This window comes from Gobius niger (assembly GCF_951799975.1).
Source record: "Gobius niger genome assembly, chromosome: 19".
NCBI classification, from domain to species: domain Eukaryota; kingdom Metazoa; phylum Chordata; class Actinopteri; order Gobiiformes; family Gobiidae; genus Gobius; species Gobius niger.
In genome coordinates, this window is record NC_136870.1 from 20,519,232 (window position 1) to 20,544,512 (window position 25,281).

General features: G+C 42.7%; 1 protein-coding gene across 1 annotated transcript; it reads left to right on the forward strand.

Moving 5' to 3' along the window:
- Positions 1-16,802: 16,802 nt before the first annotated feature.
- Positions 16,803-18,163, forward strand: foxi1 (forkhead box i1; the record flags this gene model as incomplete). The annotated part of the gene is made up of 2 exons (XM_079577749.1): positions 16,803-17,400; positions 17,592-18,163. 2 exons carry the CDS (start codon positions 16,803-16,805, stop codon positions 18,161-18,163), a joined length of 1,170 nt encoding a protein of 389 aa, XP_079433875.1.
- Positions 18,164-25,281: the final 7,118 nt, after the last annotated feature.

Here is a 25,281-nt window from a genome sequence, read left to right on the forward strand (position 1 = left end):
CACACCAAGAACTCCCCACAAGAGCTGCACTCAGCCGGGAATAAACTAGGTCTAACACGGGACTAAACCAGGCCGCTATTCACACTCCACGATTTCGTAGATTCCCTGACCCAGTGCCTTGTCAAATTCACCAAAATCCCAATGTTTCATGCTTCTAGCACGTCAACTTTGGGGACAACATGCTATCTATCTGACATGTATCCCCCGCACTAACAAGGGTCATGATGGGAAGGACTTTTACTTCAGGTGTTCGTGGTCGCAATGTTATACAGATTGGTTGATTATGAGAACAAAAAGGGCTTGGAGGCGTGGATTTTAAAGCTTTTTCATTGGCCGAACGGGTTTTGTTTTTGGAGTGCACATACGACTAACTCCGCATTGTCCACATCTTACTAGACGGCTGTAAACGTTGAAATCCAAATATCATGGACTGTCGCCATTTTCACTACTGACTTCTGAATAAACTTTCAATTGTATGTATTTTTATGAAAAGGGAGATATCTGCCTCGTTATTTCGTCAGCCACAGCGAGAGCCCATGCTGAGAATAGATGCGTGTGTTTTTTCTACATTTGCAAAAGTCTAAACAACTGAACGTATGCACTCAGAGTAACGACGTGCGGCGAGTGGCAGGCGTCATGGCGATTGAGTTCTCCACATCTCATTTACATGATGCGTCTGTCTGCGATGCAGCAGCATAAAGAAAAGGTCGGGGGGTTAAATTCATGGACTTTGTGCGGAGAATGCATGTTAGGATGGTTTGGGGCGGCAGTCGCTCACCTTGTATGGAAGATTTATTGTGTTATCAGAATGTGAATTTTAAATGTCTGTGAATTATTTTACACTGAAATGACATGTTTGAATATTTTTTGTCCTAGAATTTCAGACACTGAATATTCAACGTATAATTCAGAGTGTTTCAAATTCAAAATGAAAAATTCACATTGAAAATATACACTGTATTGTTTTTAAATATTTCAAATTCAACAGTCTAAATTCAGAGTGAAAAATTTGCTGTAGAAAAAAATTCACCCTTAAAATATTCATTTTTTTTTGAAAAATCAAGCCCTTAAATTCAACAGTAGAAATTCAGAGTGTGAAAGTGTGAAACATCCTGGACACCAAGGCCTGAGCAATCGATCCAGAGCGAGTCCAAATTCTGGTTCATGAGCAAACGATGCAAGGGACCAATCAAAATTCTTAGATTTGACTCTGACTCTTTTGAATCTGTAAGTCCCGCCCACTAAAGACACAAACCAATAGGAAACATCCTGCGTCTCAGCTCTCAGTCATCCAGGACTGATTGCTCATGCCTTGAGGTCCAGGATGTTCTGTGTGTGCGAATTTCTACAGTTGAATTCTTTTAAATACTGAATAATTTAAGGGTGAATTTTTCCATTTGAAAAATTCTACTAAAAATTTGACACTCCGAATTTAACTGTTGAATTTTCTTCTTTTTTTTTTTACATTGAATATTCTAAGGGTAAATTCATGTATTTGATTTTTTTATTGCAAATTTTACTCTGAATTTAGACTGCTGAATTGAATGTTTTGAAAAATAATACAGCGAATATTTAAAAGGTGCATTTTTCATTTTCAATTTAAAACCCTTCAAAAATGAGCAGTGAAAATTCAGTGACTGAAAAAAAAATCAAACATGTTATTTCAATGTTAAAAAGATTCAAAGCATACATTTCTCAGACCTTTAAAATTCAAATTTTGATGAGACAAAAAATCTTCCATACACTTGGGAGACTGTTCACCTCCTGATCCAAAAGTCATGGACTGATCCCTGCGCCTGACACTGCACTTTGGTGTGTGATTACATTAGTGTATGAAAAGTGTGGATGGATGAATGATCACTTGATGTAAAGTGCTACATAAATGTGATCATTGATTATGTTCCTTCAGTGTCGGTGCCATGAATGCGCCAGTTTTCACCATCAATCTAAAGCATATGCAATAACAATTGGCTCTGTATTCCTCACTTAACAGTAGTGTTTGAGAGTGGGCTTATATGCACCGATCAGCCACACTTGTCTCTGTCTGTGTTGCCAGATAAGATGATATACATCCACTTTGAGGTTCAAGTAGTTGACACCCAAACGTCTGAACACGGCATTATAAGGAGAGGGCAGATGGTGTCTTAACCCGCCCCCTTCATGTTTAGAGAGGGCTTCTTCACTTTCACATTCATCTTTTACAGCCCTCTCAAAGCACCTCTCCTCCCTGTTCAGTATGTTTAATGTTTCTGCAGATGCTGAGCTGGGGCGTCTGTCTTGGTACATACAGTACCCATCAAAAGTTTGGAAATGTTTTTTTTTATACGTTGGTTTTTCTTTTATTTCAAGACCATTTACATTGTAGATTCTGACTGAGGGGATTCATTTATGAAGGAACACATATGGGATTATGTTTAAAGAAAGCTGACATAAATTCTTCAAAATAGCCATTGTTTGGTTTGATTACTGCTTTGCAAACTTTTGACATTTTCTCATTTTCTCAAATGGTTTCCATTCCACAGACTGTTGAAAACCCTTTAGACTCACTGCCTTATGAGGCTCATAGAGACAATGCCAAATAGGATTTACTTTAAATTAAAGTTACAAGTTACACTTTAATTGAACACATTTTGGTTCGACTTGCAGAAGGACAATTGGAGACATGACATGTAAACGTGTGCGGTGCCACCAAGGTATAACCTGGCTAACGCCATGCTGCTGTGTGCGCTCGAATCATTTCGAACTGCACAGCAGCCTGGGGACCATGGCCGAAATTTTCGCATGGATTTGGGAACCAATCACAGAACAAGGAGGGACGGCAAGACGATGACGAGCTATTCGACATACGGAAGCTTGTAGTTTACGACGCTATTTTTCAATCAAGCTTTAGGCCGTGTTCTAAATAGTTTAGCTCAAAAGTTTACAGCGGGTACGTCATACGTCATCGGATACGATGATATGATTGGCTGTGGCTACGTGCAGACGCATTAGAGACATTTGTAGCGCCCAATAAACGGCTATGGATGATCGTAAACCACACCTCTCCTACGAGAAAATAAATTGGTGGTCCCCAGACTAAATATCACTTGGGATTTTAGTCTGGCGTTAGCCAGGCTAACCATTATATTCACACATAACCTGAACGGTAGGTTTAAGGAGGTGTTGATGCAGTCCACCACTCAAAGTCGACAAATGCAAAAAGGTCTTTGCATAAAAAACTACCGGACACACAGGTCCACGTACCCAGAGCCCTGGACATGGTGGGACTGGACAAGTTGAAAGGACAAAAGAGTGACCGCACCGTTAGGGAGGCTGACAAATATTCATGGAGTGTTACCGCTACAAAGATACACAGAGGCCCCAAGACTGGGTTCTGGCAACCTGGCCTGTACGTACAAATACTTGCACAACAAATGCCAAACTATGATGGCAGTGTGGAAACTTGATGCATACAGTTAACATCAAGAATAAAGGGAGGCAAATTTGAAATCTAAAACATATTTTGAGTTATTTTACCCTTTCCTGTTTCTTCATAATCCCATCTGTTCATTGTTTAATGAACAGATGGGATCGTGCAATGTTAATGATGTAGTGTTGAAAATAAAGAAATGCCAATACACAAAAGGTTTTCCCAAACTTTTGATGGGTACTGTGCGCTTGTGCAGAGGCTGCTTCGTCTCCACACTCCTCACTGTCCTGGACGGCGCACTCAACATCACTCTGGAGGTGTTTGGGAGAGCCGTCTTTTAGATGTACCGACTGCTGTCTCAGTGTGGCATAGGCTTAAAATATACAGGGATTTAAGTTTTGCGAGGGCTCTTCTGAAGTTTTCTTAAGCCACAGAAACACATGCTTCCTATTGCATATAGTACAGAGACCTGCCTAAACAAAGGAAGCCTTTGTCCTTTGACTATTCAACGTACAATATTGCTTCAGCTGTTGTAAGAGATACTGAAAAAAACCTTCTTTGTTTCAAATTCGAAGCCCAACCCAATTCCCCCTGCCTTTGTTTGCCCGCATAACAATGTAGTCATATATGACTGACAGGTATCGCTCTCTGCGGCTCTTCATTACAGACTTCAATTTAAATGGTTACCTCTTCGAATAAGCTCTGTGTGTAGCCAACGCGTTCTCATTTACATAATGCATCCGCTGAGTGCGCCATCATCGCTCTCTCGCAAAGCCCTCGGCCTCTCTCTGGAATGAGGCCCATTTTTAAAGAATATAGATCAGTGGCACAGTGGAGCCGGCAGAAACACAGGCCACGGCGGTTCGTCTCATGAAATCTTAATTTAGTTTAGTTTATTAATGATCTTAATGGCGAGTGATTGGAAAGTTTGATCGTGATGTTCAAAAGCAGAACAATGCTACAATACATGTTCTTCTCTCGACTGCATATGGCACAGAATTGGACCCACAGTGTGTTGAAATAAATTTAAATTAGCTAAATTAACTGCCCTCATTTTGACCCTGCTTTGCATTCCATCCATTTCTTTCATCTTCACAAAACAATACAGCTACGAGTGACCCCGCACAACCCCAACTTTTTCAATGAAATTTCGCACAGAGCAGCTAATGCAGTCATGAGCCATTGTGGTAAGCTTTTAATTACTTTTATTGAATGTGTCTGAAACGGCGGTCCCCAAACTCTGATGGATCCAATATATTTTGACGAGACGAGATTTTGAACCAGTAAAACACTCCATAATCTGTTTTGCAGCCGCCTCTGAATTAATCACGGTTTAATTTGGATCATAAAACGGCCATTTGTTGCGGAGTCGGCGGGAGAAGTCGTCACCGAAAGTGGCAGTGTTGGAAGTCTTAACAGAATAATGCAGTTAGCTTTTGTCATCGCCACGTTTTCATGGGGATCTCATCAACGCTAAGCGCATTATCGGTCTGTGAGGTTGATCGCTTCAAATTCCCGTCTTTTCCTCCTACGCGGCAGCACTCGCAGGCTGAGGTGTAATGGGATGCTAATCGACTAAACCAACCTTTACTCAAGCAAAACCAAAACGTGTAACTGGAAGTGTTCAACAATGGAACAATTATACTTACCATGCTACTACTATTTCTCAAACCTACCTACAACCTACATGATACAAGTTTTCACAAACAATTACTGGAATTAAAACTTTATACACGTACAGAATTGTTATCTTTTTTCCTTCAAAAATGACTTGTAACACCACGCCACCACCACTGTTTATACAACAATAAAGTAGGGTTGCATCATATTTTACCCTAACCTTGATACATTGTGCCAAGTACGATGTAACTATGATATGGTACATACACAGTGGAATAATGTGTATTTGTAGGTGCATGGTGTAATAGATCCTGACCTTAAACCCTAACTCTAAGGCTCTTATATCTTGTCTCATTATGTATTCCGTTGTGTTTATTATACGGCTCTTCACAATGCAAGTAGACCGCTCCATTGACTTGAATGGGATTTTCCAACGTTTTACCGGTCATTATTTTCTGATTCTCTGAAAAAAAATATTGGCTAAGGCAACGGAGTTCGTGCTTGTAATACTGGTCTTTCATATCACACCGCACGTATGTAGTCGAGGACACTATCTCTGTCCCCGTCTGACCCAGAGATTCACCACCAGTGAATAGGCCATTCACTAGCCTTGCTGCTACTAGCCTAGCCAAACGTTGCCAAGCAACACGCAAACTTTTGGGAACAATTTGCTGCAGAATTCATTAAATAAACATTTCGGCCTTCATAAAAGTGTATGAAGTTTATGTTGTGTGTGTTCAGTTGGCAAACAGTGGGCGAAACAAGACCCCTCCGGCCTCCGCTTCACGTCGGGGTCCGGTTCACCCTGTCGTACTTATTTTCCCGATAGTGACCAGCGTTCTATGCGTCATCCCTTACATATTACATGGAAGACCTGGTTTTGAGCAGTTATCAGCTAAGACATTTTAGACATACACATTTCTTCTTCCTTAACACTGAAGTGGGACCAAGAGCCCCCCACACCTGCAGCACAGTGGAGGCGTCACAAGGAGGTATTTGGGCAAGCCTCACAGCTAAGCCACACAAATCGTTTATCTCTACTATTGTTCCGACTAACGTTTGCTACGCTCTTCCCAGAAGATGGTGAAAGACTGTTGTGGAACTGAGAGAGCTGTGGCAGAGGAAGGAGGAGGTGGAGGAGCTGATCAGTGCAGGACACCACGCTCTGAGACAGAGACAAACCCAGGAGGTGGTGCACCGTTTCCCCTACCTCCAAAAACATGCTGGTCAGGTAGCCTCACAATGGCGGCGCGCTCAGTTGCAGTGGCTTAGGACTAACCCAACACCAGGATGCCATTGCACTATTGTAGAATGAGAAATACAGTACTTACTCAGTCATTACTTGCTCATTTACTAATACATTGTGTTAGCTCTCTGTTCTTTGGCCTCCATCTTAGTGTTGGACATTTTGCCTCTCATCCAGCAAGGTTGTTCTAATGTTACTTTAAAGGTGGGTCGTACTATTACAAGTCAAACCCCTCCCACTTGTCTTTAATAATCTGCCTGGTGCCAAGACTAAGATCATCAGTGCTGCTGACTTGGACGAGAGGGGAAACATCCAACGCTTATTAAACTACAAAGTACAGATGACAGTTAAGAACCTTTGTCTGTGATGACTACTCATCATGAATGCTATTACTGTAAGAGATTAAAATACTCAAATATCATTATCTCATTATATTCCACCACTGCTTTCTCCTTCTCTCTGTTGTTCCTCGCGGCCCCATTTAATAGCTGTACTGTATTTACTCACACCCCTCAGTCTTCTGGGACCTTTTAAAGTCCTGCCCCAGCGGCTCAAGCTCCAACTCTTCTTTCTGCTGACACACTGTGCGAATGTGAGTGGGCGTCTGCCTCGAGAGCATAGAATGGAAAATGGAAAGGAAAATTACACCTTTCAGATCGTATAGGACAACTGTGTAAGAAGGGAAGACAAGAGTGACCCTGCAGAAATGTTTATGGAAGAGTGGTTCAGGATTGAAAAATATACCCGTATACAGCATAATGGGTTACTCTTGCAGGCTTTTGTATTCTCCTCCCGGTCTCCTAGCCAATCACACACCGCCGCCTTTGGCTCTCAACCAATTACCTCTTAATCTGCTCATATGAATGCACTCTCAGCACTCCTCTCCTATTATCTTGCCATTTTATCCATCTCCTTCACATCATGAGCCATCAGAGCCCTCAGCCTCTCCATCTCCTCCAATATTTTATTCCTATACACTTCCTTGGTCATGGTACACAAATAGTTTTTGTTAAGAACTTAATCCACTGCATTTGAAAGAGAAATATAACACTTTTTGCTCCACTACATTTCTATAAAGGCTCCAAAGTTGCATTATGTAACTTTATCACTCGATCACGCTCTAGGATCAATTGTTTTTTAGGGTTTCTGGTAGGGTTTCTCTTTTCCTCTAGTAATTAAATCAAGGACTTTGACCTCCACTGCTACTCAATTACTACAAGTTACTCCACCTCTGGTCCATGTGTGTCCATTTGAAAGGGAACTTTTTGCATTCCCCTGCGTTGTGGTGAGCTGATTGCACATTAGTGACACAAAAAGGAGGAATGTTTAGCCTCAGAGGTAATGACCCTTCACTGAAGCACCGCCAATGCTCGGAGAGAGAAACTAAACAAAGGGGAAAACTGCGCTGTTGTAAAACGAAGCATTTTGATAGAACATTTCCCAAACAATTTCTCTGCGCAACACTATACTATTCATCATGTGGACAGATGGCATACGATCGCCATTTCATACCCGATAGCGTGAACATGTTTACAATACAAAGCTCCCTTTAGCATTCAATAAGCCTTTACTTGTTTTAAGGCTTGCACATATGAGGACCAAGGGAGAGTAGTCCCGCAACATAAAGCAAAATTGATTCTACCGTGTGGGATAAATGGGTTTTTATGGATTTTGCAGGAACATAACAAATAACATGATGTGTTTGGAACTTAATGCCTCCAGTGAACTTCTCCTATTCAGTAAAAATATCCCAAACCAATTTATATCTTTTACATTATCACCTCACATTTGTTTGTCATTGTTTGTTATGTATTCTTTCGCATAGAATTCTGGGTTTGAATGTAGGATTTAGACCTTGTAGCTTTGACTGAACTTCATCAATGATCTGGTGCAAGCCATTTGAAAGTGCATTAACATACCAAATCCGGTATGTGATTGAGTAAAAATGTTGCATGAGTAAAAAAATAATGCTGCTGATCCATTTTTGCTTGGTAAATAACCTCCTTAATGTTTTCTTAATGGAGTTTGAAATCATAAGCAGACGCTTAACCTACTGCCACCATCACACCGTTTCTCTCTTTTTTGGTTTTCTAACTCAAAGTCTTCAAAGTTCCTCTCTCTCGGTCTTTATATTTCTATAATAAAAAGGAGTTCCGCTTGGGGATGGATAAAGTATTTTTGATTTTGCTCAATAAATGCAATAAAACATGCATTAAACGTGTCTTTTTTAAAGGTGAAAAGTACCTTTAAAACAGGCTTTTTACTGTGGGCGAGTTCTTCTTTCAATAGACCTGACCCACAACTTTGCCGAGAGTGGGACATCGCCAGCTCCTCTCCAGAGAGATATTGCTTTGACTACAGTCATTTACAGTTATTAAATGAAAGCGTGTCTGGATGTGATATCTTATACTCCGTTGTCCCCCTAAATATGCCAGAGTATCCTTTAATTGTTCTTAATACAAGGGTCGATGGCTAAATTGCCATGGCAAATAAAAACGGCGATAAAGGACAACCCTGACTAGTCAATTCCTAGAGAGAAAAAAGATGATTTCACATTATTAGTTTAAGCAATACATTTAAATATATCAGGTCCTCTTGCAAATGCTTTATTTTGATAACCCACTGAAAATTGGCATTATTTGTATTTAGCTGAACATTTGGTCTATGCATTTGGAGTTTTGCTAGTTTAGTTGCGACATTTTACTGTATAACCTGGTATGTTGCGCAGTGTGGCTTTTTAGTCAAGACACAAAAACCTTGATCAACATTATAAATTTACCTACCAACCCGCGCTTTCATTGCGGAGCCCATGTGATTTCAATGGCAGCATTTAATCACCTGTAATATTACACCAAAGCCTCTTCAGCAGCCTCTGTGATTTGTGCTCGGGCCCTAGTTCCTCGCAGCGCTCGATGTATAGAAAAAGCACGGCCCTAATTGCCAGCATGTTGGCCCTGATTAGAAGGCTCTGCATTGCTTCTCTTCCACAAATGTATTTACACCGCACTCACATCAATTTCCCACGTCCAGACACACTTTAATTTACTGCAGAGTCCGCAAATGTACAACATGGCTGCCCAATTGCATGATAAAAAGGCGAGCGTTTTCATAAATCAAGCTGCAAGCGTGCCTCCGATTGCTGCTCCCGTATCTGTAATAGAATTGTAGTGCCACACCAGCCGCCGTAAACCAGTTTAGGTCAATAGTGTGGGTTCAACATGGGCTTGACTCATGGTTTGGTCTCTCCGGGGATGTTTACAGACACATTCTGCGGATGGCTTCAGTTTAACAGGTTGAGTAAGGACAAGTGAGTAGCGTTTCTTTGAATAGGGTGATTCAGACAGGCTATGAATTTCGTCATTGAGCACCAGACCTTATGTTCCAATCCAAACCTGTATCAAGGCTGAAAAAGCCTGAAAATCCGCGCTCCCTCTGTCTGTTGTCACAGTTGAGTCTCCGCTCAAACTGACAGAATGAGGAAGTGTTGTATCTGTCACTGACCAATCACAGGCCTCCTCTAGTTTCTTGTTGTAAATACAGAGTGACTGACAGGCCGCATTGTGTTCACGACGAAGCAAAAACCACTGCTTCAGAGGTGGTTGCTTCACTCTGCTGTGCACGAGCCTATGGGAAGTATTAGACCAAAATCGGACGTCAAGCGGCTTCTTCCTACAACCAATATGAGAGTGATCAATATCGCTTTACATGGTGAACATCTATTCTGATTGCATTTTTTAATATATGGTGCTTAGACAAAATGTACAATTGTGCAGGCCAACACTGTCATTAATCCGCATGGACTTTTAAAAAAAAAAAAGAACATTTTTAGGCTCGCCAACCGGTCTATACTTTTTCCTATTCACAATGAAGATTTGGTTCCTCTGTACTTAGACAAACCTGGCGGCTTAACGGTTAACCAACTAAAAGAAGTGGAAAAATAAGTAATAAAACTCACACAGAAGACTGAGAAACACCATGATCTTCTTCTATATAGTCTATAATAACAGTGGTGTTAGGAAAGTTTTATTGGACATGACTCGTAATTGGGGCTCAGACCCCGGCAGAAGATTCCCATGGCAAACAGGTCCGAGGTGACGGGTCAGACAAAGAGCGGTTCAGAAGCCCCTCATGAGAGACCAACAGGCCCGGTTTGGAACCATGAGGCCGTCCTAGCCATAGGGGCTGGTGCAATGTGATATGGGCAGCTCCAACGGCTGCCCCCACAACCAGGAATCAGACAAGTGGAAGAAAATGGATGGATGGATATGAAATACTACATGGTGATGATGAATGATTGACAGAATCTCCCCCCTGAGGCTGGACACTGGTGGTGGTAGAGGATGAGATCCAGGGCGGCCAGTTGACAACGACGAGCAGAGCCGAGGAGAAGCCAGGCAGAGGAGGGACGCAGCACAGAAGAAGGGGATCCTGGGCGATGAACGGCTGAAGCAGGAATGAGCAGCTGCAGTGATTGGCTGTCGCGAATGTGCAGCTTGAGATGGGACTGTGATTGGATGATTGTTGAAGGGCAGCCAGTGATGAGGCAATGAATGAATGCTGCAGGTAGGTCTTCCAGGTTGAATTTGCACTTAAGCTTCACTACAAGTTTTTTTGTACGAAAACTGGGATTGGATTGATACAAGATTAATTAATTAATTCATAATCTTATGTATTAAACATAACTGCAGTCTCATTACAATATTGAGTTTAGGAAGTGGCTTTGAAGCTGTACTTTGTCTGTGAGTGACCACTTCAGTGCTTTTATCTGCACTGCTTCCACCTCCTCTCAGTCCGCCACTCTCTCCATCACTGCCTTATCACGAGCTCCTGTCACGAGCCGTTTTAGGAAGTTCAGAGAGCATCCCTTCAGGAAACAGAAAGGAAAAAAAACTCCAATAGAACTTCCAAATCTAATACGCTTTTCCCATCGCGCCGCATCGAGACCGCAGATGTTTGTCGTCAAGTATGCCAAAGGAAAAGAGCCTTGCGGAGGTGATCTATATTAGCCCGACGTCGCTGCTGCTGCTGCTGCCGCCGCTGCTGTTATTATGAGGGTTTTCCCGGCCGCGCGGCGAGGTGTGTTGCCATGGAAACCGCAGATCGGGGGTGGATGAGGAGGCCGATCCTAGACATATGCCGTCTCACAAGGAAAGACCTGAAATATCAAACAGCAACAGAGCCATACCACTGCTGGGCATAAAAGAACTTTCGCCATACTTTTCTTTTTCTGTTCATCTATGCATGTAGTCTTTATTTATCTACGCATCCATCCTGTGATCAACATGTCAACCTTTTTCTACCTGAATATGGGGCAAAGTCATCTGCCTATAAAAGTGAGGACATGGTGATCCCGGCATGTTGTTCCAACCTGATGAACATCTGTATTATTTATTTCAGTGGGGTAATAGATGAAATATAATATTAGTTTAGAGTGGACCTCTTGTTTTACTGAAGCTCTGCCTCCGAAGTTAGTAATGACTTTCTTTTATTGGACAGAATTGTAGACACACAATCCCGTCTTTTCCAAGTTATGTTTCATGCCATACACTATCAATGAATTGTCGTCCTATGCACCACGCCTTGAGTTATTTCCTCTGATTGCTAAATGGCAACTTCTGATGTATGAGCTGTTTAGATCCGTGATTAAAATCCACAGGCATCCTGTTGACCTTTTCAACAAACACGCGTATTACAACATTATTCTATTACAGCGGCGCGCCTTTAATGAGAAAAGAACCAATGAACACAGTTGGGGGGCTGGCAATTTTCATTCCTTCACTTAACATTAAACAATGAACCAGCGATATTGTCACTTTCGATTCGAACTGTCTCTCACTTCACTGAGGCTGATGGATTTCTGGCTTGGGGTAAAAAAGTGCAATCCCTACAGCAATACTGCCCCCATCTGGGCTCCCATGGCAGTGCGCTCTCAACTGTTACTTCTGTTCACATTGTTTTGACTAAAAATGAACCCTGTGGATTTGGATATTGCATTGAAGTACTCTTTAATCATTTCTCCATCAGCACATTGAAGCTAAACAGAATACTGTGAAAGGATTCTATAATTTAGGATTATGAAAAATAGATTAAACAGAATCCCTGTCTGGGCTCTTTAAAGCCAACTACACCTCTTTACAAACATCTTCCAGAATGCATATACACCTCTTCGTTTCGCAGACTTCTCTCAAATATTAACCCTCCAAAAAAGAGTGCTTTATCTCAACCTATACTGATTGCTTATACACACATACTGTATTTTTACTGAGTCCTGGTGCTCTCAGTAGCTACACTGAAACTCTCTTATAGCCCCACACGCTGCAGTTATTCCTAGATATAAAACCCATTTTTTTATTGGACTATGCAGGATGTGAAAGTGCACAGCTCCTTCTACTTCCACTACATTCCTTTTATGAGCCGCATCTTGGGTATTGTTAAATCCTCCTCGATGCGGCGAGTTTACACAGTCCAGTGGCTTTGGATTCTAAAGTTTAGAGGCAAAGTGTGATTGTAAAGCAATAAATAAATCTCTACCTGGGATGTATCAGACTATTGGGCCAAAAAGCAGGTGCACGGTGAATGGAAATTACACACCGTGGTAGTTAAAAGAGTCTAATTATCTTTTATATATTGCTGCCGTTAGGTGATTGTGCGCACTCAAGCTGAACCTAAATTATCCTAACTGCCTTTGAACTGGGGCTTGTTGCTTTAGATTTGTGGACTTTACTGTGAATGTTACAAAACGCTAGTTACGTTATTTGAGCTTTGTCCAGTACAATGCTTTAAAATGAACGCTGTCATCACAAGAATTTAATGTTGTTGTTTTCTTGTTACTATTTCCCAAATCTAAAAGCTACTCGACTGGAGAGGAGCCTCAGTTTTTGTCAGTTTTTGTTGTGTTTTTATCATGTTTTTTGTTGCGGTTTTGTCAGTGCGGCGTCAGCAGTGATGCGGTCGCTGTATCGGTCTGTCGTGGTGAAGAGGGAGCTGAGTCGGGAGGCAAAGCTCTCGATTTACCGATCGATCTACGTTCCCACTCTCACCTATGGTCATGAGATTTGGGTAATGACCGAAAGGACAAGATCGCGAATACAAGCGGCCGAAATGAGTTTCCTTCGCAGGGTGGCTGGGCGCACCCTCCGAGATCGGGTGAGGAGCTCAGTTACCCGAGAGGAGCTCGGAGTAGAGTCGCTGCTCCTTCACGTCGAAAGGAGCCAGCTGAGGTGGCTCGGGCATCTGTTTCGGATGCCTCCTGGTCGCCTCCCGCGGGAGGTGTTCCAGGCATGTCCTAGTGGGACAAGGCCTCGTGGAAGACCCAGGACACGGTGGTGGGACTATGTCTCCGAGCTGGCCTGGTGTCGCCTCGGGGTCCCCCCAGAACAGCTGGAGGAGGTGTGTGTGGACCGGGAAGTTTGGGCATCTCTGCTGAGACTGCTGCCCCCGCGACCCGGCCCCGGATAAAGCGGAAGAAAATGGATGGATGGATGGATGGTTTTGTCACGTTTTTGTTGCTTTTTCATCTCTTTTTTTTAAGCTTTTAGAATTGGGTAATGCCAAACTGGAGAAAAATGTGCTCGGTTCAGGTGGGGGGTGGGCAAGAGGTTAACAGGAGAGATATCCGCATTGTTATTTCCACGTTTGGACAAATTGTATTCCAAGGAAAGCAGCAGGTGGATTGGTTTTGTATGTGTGTGTGTGGTTGATAGTAGAAACCAGAGCACCCAAGGGAACCCACAAAGTCCAAGTGGGTTGGACTGCAGACGATGATGATGCAGTGTCTGGTAGTGTACACTGGTGTATGAATGAGAGAGAGTGAATGGGTGACTGGTTCCTCACTGTAAAGCTCTTTGGGCCTGATAAAGGTAGAAAAGCGCTATATAGGTCGAGTCCATTTACCATGATTCACTAATACTTTCTGTGCACCTCTCTTCCACTAGATGGGGACGTTGAATGAATAGCGTTTCTAAAACTCCTCTCCCAGCCTCCTTTGCTGTTTTCATCCACTAGAGGGCGGCACCGATGTGGGTCATCTCCAAAAACGGGACAGTGTAGATTCCACAATGTCAATGACGCTTTCTGCTCGGGACCTCTCGTGACTTTATTTGCTTTGATTGTTTTATGCCAATTACTCCCACGCAATAGAGCAAATACAAATCACACATTATTAAAATTACTACAATGAGGGATTGAGAGTGATTTATTCAATTTTTTACTTGCAAAGAATGAAATTTGGGCTGCGTAAATTCTATTGTCCAGTTCAAGCTCGCTCCTAACTTCCATAAAGCAGTTGTAATACGAATTCTTCACAGGAATGAAGCATGTTTCACACACTTTCAAGGGGCCAATTCTGTACTGCCTAACGCGTTCCTGATCTTTGCATTAATTAATCGACCTGTGACCATTGAAGAGCTGGAGGAAACAAGAGGAACACTGACAAGAAAGAGTAGCAATAGCGCAGTTTCTCCCTCAGACCGCAGCTATGGACAAGTCTGAGTTTTGGATTTACAGTGACAGGGAGGCTAAAGATTGTGCACAAGAAGATTAGTACGCACTTGGCCCTATACCTTGAAGTGCAATGGGAGTAAGTGTAGGCTACCACTCTGCACCAAACGTTTTACTCTGAGCCGTATGAAACCTTGAGAAAACAAAAAGCACTTTACTGTGTGAGGTATTTCAGAATAAAAATGAAATATGAGCCATTCTAGTTCAGTAAATTTACATAAGTTCATAGGCCTTAAACCAGAGCGTAATTGAGTCTTGACGAAGAACGAATAAGATAACTAAATTGATTAGAGATTGAAAAAAAGGGGAAAAAAGAAACACATATAATAATGAAAATAATAATAATGTTTTTCTTTTTTTAAAATCTTTTTTTAATTCAGCAATAACCGAAATGTCTCTTTTGCATTGTGTATGTGTGTGCCAAAAGATTTACGCACATGCCCAAGATGCCGAGGGCAGACCTCTGTTAGATTTTGACTTTTTTGGGGGTTTTTTTGTGCAGACTTGGGGCAGTCATCGGTGATTAGCTTTTGCTGTTGATGCACGTCTTGCAGGTTGTGTTGTTTTCTCGCGGAGGTCAACATGGCACTTTCCCCGCAGAGAACTGAGCGCGCCACCGCTGTTCGCTATACCCCGAGTCTGTGCACGGCACAACGCCTCGGAGCCAAACTATTAACAAGGTCATGGAGCTGGGGAATGTGTTGGAGATTAATCCAGTGAGTCCACTGGTTCTTGTGGGGCTACGCACCACATGGCGCACAAACAGGACCAGAAGTGGCCCCACATTTGTAACATGTCTGAACGTATCCATAGGCCTCTCAAGTGACACCCAAATCAGCCATTAAACTAGCATCTGAATAGGCTAATTATCATTTACCTTTTGAAGTAACTTTTTTTTTAAATGACAAATAGACCATAACATAAATATGTGTCACGATGTACAACAAGTAAAAATGGATTTCAGTACATTATACATGTTTTTCTTATAGGCTAAACAATAATTGTATTTATTTATTCAGTCCTCTCTTGCGCATCTGCTATTTCATGTGCATGCTGAACTCTTCAGCTATGAATGGACGCCCTTATCATTAAAATAACTCAGATCTCGAGACATTCTTCAACGAGTCTTTGTTGACACTAAACTTGTCCCACTTGTCCTGAGTGTTTATTACAAACGCATAAAGTGGCATTGAGGCGCGCGGGGAGCGCTCTGTGTTTGGGTTTGACACTTCGCCGCGAAAGGATCATTAAGAGCCTGGCTTAATGCGCCAATTATATGTTTACGATCCTCCTCATTAGAACACTTAAACCAAATTTACTATAAAGAAAACAGGCTCATTGCCACTGTTAGAATCAGAAAACCACAAGCTAATAAATAAGTTAAGGAATTAATACATAGTAAAGTAACACTATAACTGCACATTTTTGATGTGGTTATTTTCTTTGGAGCCACTAAGGAAAATGTTTATTGCTGAAATGAAATTAGGATCTAATAATGTGTAAAGAGACCTGTGTTATTTAAAAAATAATTAAAACAATAAATAAAAAGCAGAGACTTAGATTGGATGTAGACCATTAATAAAGTGTAAAAGGATGAATGTCAGACTGTAGTCACCTTGACATAGTGAACGCATACTGCATTATCTGCAGGCCTACTTCTGCATTTTCAATGGTCTTTGATTGGTTTTATAGGCAATAGGCTTTGCGTTAACGTGACAACGTGTGTGCGTAATTACGCGCAGACAACGCACATGCAGAGTTGTGCTGTCCGTTTGTTAACTCAGGACAGCATCTGTGCCCATTGGGAGGGTGTGTGAGCGCCTGTGGTGTTGACAGGGAGGGGGGGGCCGCCTCTGTGGCAGACAGACAGACAGGCGGAGGCGGGGTGTGTGTCTGTGGGGAGTTTTCTTGAATGGGCTACCTGCGGCGCACCGGTATAAATTCTCCTACCTCAGTGCCAAAGGCCAGTCCTGAGAGACACGCTCTCACTGCCCTCTTGTCTTTTGGGAGTCTCTATTCGGGATTATTATGAACGCGTTTAGCCACCACCCGGCGCCCAGCACGCAACAGGGCAGCCCCATGCAGCACCACAGCGCGCAGGACATACTGGACATGGCGGTGTACTGCGATAACTACGGCGTATACCAACAGAACCTGCATCATCACCAGAGGCCCGCCGCCACCTCTGGATACGGCCTGGGAGACTACACCACCTCTCCCTCCGTGACCCCGTACCTGTGGCTCAACGGCACAGGCATCAACTCCTCAGCGTACCTGCCCGGGAACAACTCGCCCTCCTACATCCCGTCCGGATACGGGTCCAACCAGCGGCAGTTCCTCGCGCCCCCCGCGGGATTCGGAGGCGCGGATCTCGGCTGGCTCTCCATCTCCAGCCAACAGGAGCTCTTCAAGATGGTGCGGCCGCCGTACTCCTACTCCGCGCTCATCGCCATGGCGATTCAGAACACCGCGGACAAGAAGCTGACCCTGAGCCAGATCTACCAGTATGTGGCGGACAACTTCCCGTTCTACAAGAAAAGCAAAGCGGGCTGGCAAAACTCCATTCGCCACAACCTGTCACTCAACGACTGCTTCAAGAAAGTGGCCCGGGACGAGGATGACCCAGGTGAGCTTGTTTTTTGTTGTATTATTATTGTTGAATGATATTATTAATTACAATAAAGCCAACAATACTAAGACACTCTGTAAATTGTTTATTTTTAATCAAATCCCATGCGTAAAGTTGTGCGTAAAATGAGTCTAGGCTGCGCTTCAACAACATAGACTGACTTTCCCCCCATTTTTTTTTCCTTCCAGGAAAGGGAAACTACTGGACGCTGGACCCAAACTGCGAGAAGATGTTCGACAACGGCAACTTCCGCAGAAAGAGAAAGAGGCGCTCGGACATCGCGGGAGCCGACAGCACCGCCGCCTCCCCGCCGCTCAAGTCCGGAGACACCCCGCCGCCGCTGCCCCACAAGCTCTCCGACACGGCCAGCCTCATGAGCGCCTCCCCGCAGAGCATGCACGGCTCCCCGGCCTCCACGGAGTCCAAGTCCTCGCCGTCTCCCCCCGCGGCGGAACACAGCCCGTGCTTCAGCCACTTCGCGTCCAGCCTCAGTTCCTTTTACGAGGAGCACCAGAGCGGCAGGAGCAGCGCGCCGCTGGAACGGGACTATAGCGCGGGGGGGACGGGGCAGCATCTCGCGGCGGGACAGTCCCAAAGCAGAGAGGGCATGTCAGGACTCGGCTCCTACTCGCCCACGTTAATCCCCTCTCCTCTGAACTCTGAGAACAACAGAATGAACTATTACTCCTCGGTACAAAGCCTGTCCAATCATTTCAGCGTCAACAACCTCATATACAACAGAGAAGGCACCGAGGTCTAGACTCTACTGACGAATTAACTTTTATTTTTTTATCTTCTCCACATTGTGCCATATTTAATCCAATTTGAGTGCCTTTTACAATGATTATTAAAGGGAACCCTTTATGTACAGATATTATATTTTCCAATTGTGTTAAAAAGTGTTGTTTCTGTAGGCCCTATTTAAGAATCTCCACTGTTGAATAAAAGTCTCTTGTTTTTTAATTTAATTCTGTTGTCAGAGTATGTGTCCTTCACAATCTTCTCTTATAGGTCTTAAAAAGAAAGCTATGGTCAAGTAATGAATTCCAGTTTTGCGCAATGGCCCAAACGCATTGGTTACATGTTCGTCCATATCAATCACGCATTTGCGCACACTCTCGAAATTGAATGTTGCCGACCCATCAACAGTTAGGCAACATACAAACGCTCCCTGCAGTTGTTCCGATGAAGTTATCGTGTGTTTAAGTGATACATAAACGGCCGTAAATACTTCGCCACAGTCCTATAATCCACGCTCCATTATAGCTGTAAGTAGTGAAGTGCGCGGGACAGAGACATTTTCCGCTTGTCACTTCCAATCGGGCCGTCTCGGCGCGCGCACTCAGACCTTTACCTCTCCTCCGCAGGTTCACAAGTTCAGCTTTTTGTCTGGCCTGGTTTTGGGACCCTCGCGCTGTTTGAATTGCTTCAATTTTCTGCATCTGTCTCCATCCATTCACCGAATCCCGCAGCACAGATCCCCCCATATTGTGCGCCTTTGTAATTCACTTTTGTGCTTGGGATATTTTGCATCCCGGGTTTATTTATACAGTTTGTTTTACACCATTGATACAATTGGGTTGTACCTGCCACATTTAGTACAATGTAATGTGCTTTGTAACAATGTGTAATAACTTGTACCTATGTGTTACATACACATTGGAATAATATATTTGTTGTTTGGAGGTATAAGACATAAGACCCAAACTCTAACCCAAACCCAAGGGGTCTTATGTCTTATAAGCTTATGTACCTCCAAAGTACAAATACACATTATTCCATTGTGCATGTACAACATAGGTACAAGTTATTATACATTGTTACATAGCACATTACATTGTACTAAATTTAGTTAAATAATAAGTGTGTAAGTGATATGTAAGTAAGTGAGTAAGTAAGTGTTATCGCACCCCGCTTTAAATAATGTGTGTTCTACAGCAGCATGATACTAATGTATTTTCGTTTGAAACATGAAGTTGGTATTAACAAATATATAGCCGGTAACACTTTATTTTACCCCTGATACATTGTACCTAGCTAAATTTAGTACAATGTAATGTGCTTTGTAACAATGTGTAATAACTTGTACCTATGGGTTAGATAAACAATGGAATAATATGTATTTGTAGTATGTAGGTAGGTACATAATGTAATAATTCTAACCCTAACCTTATGCCCTAACCCTAAGGGTCTGGTGTTCTATTACATTGTGTTCTTACAAAGTATTAATACAAGTTATTCCATTGTGTACGTACTACAGGTACAAGTTGTTACAGATTGTTACAGAGCACATTACATTGTATTCAATTTAGGTACAATGTATCAGGGGTAAAATAAAGTGTTACCGGTTTGTTAATACTAATTTCATGTTTGAAACGAAAATACATCAAGGCAGTGTAAAATAAAGTGATACCATATAGCCTATATAAAAAAGATAACCCAGAAACAGTCATTGCTCTCAATAATAGTTGAGTCTATGTTAATGTGTTTGCCCATGATGCAGAACGTAGTGCCTCCATATAAGTTGGAGCATATTTCTAAAGAACATTTTCATGAAATAACTTCACCATAATGACACAGAAACAAATAGATTGGCACGATTACTTCCTGTTTATTAGATACTGTACCGGGAAGCCTCTTGCGTGCAATGTGCTTATGGGTTGGAAGCCAGCAAACGTTAACAAGTGTTATAGCACCCTGTTCGTCGCAAATCTGGAAACGCAAAAATCAAAGTGTGTAAATACAGGGAAACACCTCCTAATTGGTTCATAATTGAATCCACTCAAGCGCTCCGCGCTCCGAATAATGGGATGTTTAATTGACAAGACTTTCGTGCCCCTGGTTGGGAGTGCACAATGGGGATTTGGCATCTCCAGGGCTCCCCTCCTGAGCTCGAATGAAAATATTGCCATCTGAAAATCTGGGAACACATTTGGCTCTATTATCTCTGCAGCATGTGATCACACAAAGGGGATTCTTGTTACTCGCAATCCGGTTCTCACACTAGCAAAGTTTCCCGGTGAAATACGCATCACCGGGGGAGCGAGATGCCCAAAATATGTCCTGTGATCCCAAAACCAGAGATCATTATTTGTCCTTGGGTTTTTCTTTTCTGTAAAACTCACTCTTTCAGTGCACATGTGACAAGTTATTGATTGCATCTGAATTCCCGCTTGAGATTTTCCTCTTTTGTTGTTGGCATTGATTCATCCCAACCATCTGTTTAACTTTTGGCAGCAACAAATCCCCCCACATTCCTCCATTAAGTCCTAAGTTCCTGTTTCTCCAAGTTCGGTCCATTCCCAGCCATCTCACCTCTCCCAAAGGTAACGCTCCATCGCCCAAACCCTCCAGGCCACTGTCCCACATGAATATCAGTCAGCCAGTCCCCCATCTCGCTACCAGAGCCCCCTGCACCCCCCCTTTACCTTTATTCTACGGGCCACTACTACTGCTGCTGCTGCTGCCTGTGGGCCCCCTCAGCTGCAGGCCACTAGGCTGGAGACCCCCCCTGCACACCGGTGGCCCCGATGCTGACATGCGCCTGTTGGGCTAAACCTATAATGATGGGTTCGCTCCTCAAAGGGTCACGCAGCAAAGGCGAGGCCGGGCTATAATTGAAGGAGACAGCGTTTCAGATGATTTTAATCCCCTTTCTGAAGAGACAGGTACAGCACTAAGTCACTCCATGCTGTTGTGAATCCTGACATACAGCGAGTGCGTAAATGCATCTCAAAGCCACACACAATTATTACAGATAGTTTTATAGTTGACTGTAGCTTTACTGGGAGAGGGGACGTCTCCTGCTCGTCTCCATGGAGACGTTGACTAAAGGCAGCCAAATCCATACTTTGATTACCTCCCTCAAAGTACAAACACAGCCTTTTCTGTGTCCAGCTGGTCTGTAGGAGCATGTTTTGATGGCAGTTTAAACAGAATACTTCAAAATGTTGTGCAATGTGCCTTTTAATGGGGAAAGACTGCAATCATATAGTGATTTACAAGACTTAGCTTAAGACTTAAGACAAGCTTAATATATACAGGATTTCTACAAGTCAAATTTAATGCCATTAAAAAAGATTCTTGAAACTTTACGGACCCTTGCACCCAAGGGATTAAATGAGGAGCTTGTTTTGAATGTCTTTCTATAGAGATCCCAATGTCATGTAATGTTCACAGGCTGTGTTGACAAGAACAAAGACAAACGAGGAGATGGTGAAAGACTGTTGTGGAGCGGAGGGAGCTGTGGGAAGAGGAGGCAGGAGGTGGGGAAGCTGACCATTGCAGGACACCACGCTTTGAAACAGGGACAAACTCAGGAGGCGTTTAGAGGATCAGAGGAGACAGAGAGCAACCAGCCAGGTTTGTGCCGAGTGCTACAGTTTCCCCGACCTCCGAGGTCATACGGGTCAGGCTGACACACAGTGGCAGCGCAGCTATGTTTTGCCATAGGCCTTTATGACAGCATCCTGTGATACAGCAGTCCACAGCCTATGTAAGGATGGCTTTTCATTCATAAAAAAAACATTTTGCCTGACGAAGGCCACTGGCCGAAACATTACATTGAATAAAGAAGCACTGGTGTTGCAAGTAGACAGAGATTTTTCCTGTTCTACGTTCTCCTTTATGCCTTCTCTTACAAACCTGTTTCAAACAAGAGATGTGCGAATTAAATCGTAAAATTGGTAAAGATAGATTGGACACAACAGGAACTTGTGAGCCAAAGATTGTGTAAAATTTCAGTGAGAACGGCTGTTGAATTTGTTTTAGATCATAGATCAAACATATGCAGTAAAATAGTTGAGCAGGGCCATTGTTGAGGGTTCTGTCTCTCAGAAATTACATTTTCTAAGAAACTTTGATACAATGACGGTTTGAATCTGATTTAATGCTTTTTAATGACTTATAATGCTTTTTCATAAATTTATTATACGTTTTTGTCGCTCTTTTGATCCTCATTTCCATCTTGTATTGGGGTCACTATACTAATACACCCAATGTGTAGGAACATAGGACTCTATGTGAAACGTGATGATTAGATGATTGGTATATAGACGAACTAATTGAACTGAAACAGATTATAAAGTAACATAATTGCATTGCTGAGTCCTTCATTGAAAGCTCCAAAACATCCAATAAACCTGAACCTTGTGTGCACACTGGTCATGTTAGTTCACGTAACACGCCGTCTTCCTACAAGACAGGCTTTGAGTCTAATAATTCTAATAATTCTCCACAGCCCATATAACAGAGCCTTACAGACAAATCTCAGGGATAAACTGCCTGACCCTGGACTTTAACCCGATATCTGGACATAAAGCGATAAAGCCATTATACGTTACCTTGAAATTTCACATCTGTTAGTAGCAGTCAGCACGCATTACCGGGGACCAGCTCTAATATCAGCGCTCAATCTCTGGAGGAAGTCCGACGTTTAAAGCGGACAATCTGATGACAGCTACCGGGGGAATCCTCACCTCTTTTTTCAGGACTTTAAAAGGAACTTGGGCTGCACCCGATAGCTGAGGAGAATGCCTATCAATTGGCGTGACGTGATTTGGTTTCGCGGCGCTGTAAAAAGTGAAATGTATGGGCCAATAACGGCATGGGATCCCCGCGTTGGACGGCGGGACATATGGAAGGTCTTTATACAGAACATAAAGAGCTGAAGTGTGAATCGCTCAGGTGTTGGGAACGTGAGAAATCTGCACTCAAACCACTTGTCATTTTCAACATAAGTGGCTGCTGCGGTGGAAACTGGGCAGACATGTGGACAGTCTGAACAGAGGGACAATCACAGGAAAATATTACAGTATTTGTATTTCGGAATAAGTATCAGGTATTCATTCAAACCCATTTGTTTTTTTGTTTGTCTCGTTTATATTTATCAGCTAAATTATTGCATATTGTACATTGTCACTGTTCAAATAGGTGTGTGCCCATCAGTGTTAGTTTGAAGCCTCTTCCTGACCAGTGTACAAAAGTATCGGGTTACAAAAATATATGACTTTTTCAGTAACTAAGGAATATAACATATAACATTAACAAAATACGGGAAAATATAAGTCATTACATTTCAAGTAACTTGAGTTACAAGTGCATTTAAATGTGTGGACAAGAAAAAGCCAAACTCCCCCATTTATAATGCAGCATCACAAATCAAGTTGGATACTGGTGTATAAGATCTGCAGTCTGTGGTTAATAAAACAAAACTTGAGAGAATGGGGGAAAGCGAAGGAAAAGGAAATCTTTGACTGCACTTTTGCTTGGTGGCTTTATTACTATTTTCAGTTTATATTTTAAAGTACCTCAAAGAACAGTAACTCAGCTTCATTTTTGAAACAGTAATATGGAATACAAACATATTACATTTTTAAAGCTGTAATAACTCATTTGGAATATATTACAATTTTTAAGTAACTTGCCCCATACAGTATCTCTTCCATGATGCCAACGTGATGGCCAGTCCTGCTCACTTTGATTTTTCATTCCTTCATATATTCTATAGGCTTTTCAATGAGTCCTTTTTTTTCCCTATTCTATGATCCTGTTGCCTGCCGTTAGGGTTAGTTAACAATTAAGGTTAAGAACGGCAAATGTGACGCAAGTTGCTTCTCATAAGCATGTTTTGCTTCTCATAATTTATGTCACAACTGAAACATAAATCAAACTTTTACGCTCAAACAGTTGCTCCCAGTACTCTCCAAGTTTTTCTTTTACTTGATTAGTTATTTGGGTCACTACTTTTTACTTATATGAGTAAAGTTATTTTAAAGTAACGTTACTCTTAGTAAATACTCTACACACCTCTGAAAAGCGTAACGTTTTAATTCTAACATTTACGCTCCTTTGTCTCATGCACCTGCTATTACATTATTATCAGTTCTTGAGTATTTTAATGGTAATTGAACTTTCTGAACCAGAGCATGTTTGAGGTGGGCGGGACAGGAATGAAACAAAACACATGTGAATGAGTAGCTGTTTACTCAATAATTTCCGCAGGCTAATTTGAATAACAGCGGCACAGTGTGGAGACCCAGGTCACCGAGGTCCTCAGCTGAGGCTCCTGTTGAAACCCTCAAAGAGGATCAAGGATTAGCCGAGTAGAAGGATCTGAATGCTCCGTCACACTGGCCTGTCTTCACGCTGTCTGTCTGTCTGGAGAACCTGTCCCACTCTGGGTAACTCGATACAGCGCTCGCTGCACCGGCCCACTGTATTTTGACACAGTCTTTGTTCTCACATTAGGAGACTGTAGGCAGACCATTTGTTACCCCTGACCTGTGTCATAACAAACCATGAAAGTGCTGAGAAGACGGAGAGGCCTGTGCATCAGCTGCGAGCACAAGAACTGCCTCCAAATCTTCTACTTTTAACCATCATCCAATATTTAATCCAGAAGAATATTGAGCAGCCATAGCCAGCAGGAAAAGCCATTTCTGATCCGTATCTGAAGCAGACACCTCTCCTGCCTCGTCTGGATGCATTTCAGATTGTGTGTTAGGTGACTTTTGGAGTTTGTAGGCACTGAGTGGTTACTGTATCTCTGCAAGACAAAACCATCTTGTTGATCTTGCTTATCCTGTAAACGTTGCACTGTCAAAGTTGACATTTTGATATTTTATATTCTGTTGTAATTTATTGTTAGGGTGGTACGGTGACACAGTGGTTAGCGCTTGTGCTTCACAGCTTGAAGGTCCAGGTTGGATTCCCACCATGACGGGGCCTTTCTGTGTGGAGTTTGCATGTTCTCCCCGTGTCTGCGTGGGTTTCCTCCGGTTTCCCCTACAACTAAAAACATGTACAATAGGCCAGGATGAATGAGAGTGTGTTTGAGAGTGCACATAGGGCGACGACAGATGGAAATGAGCCCATGGT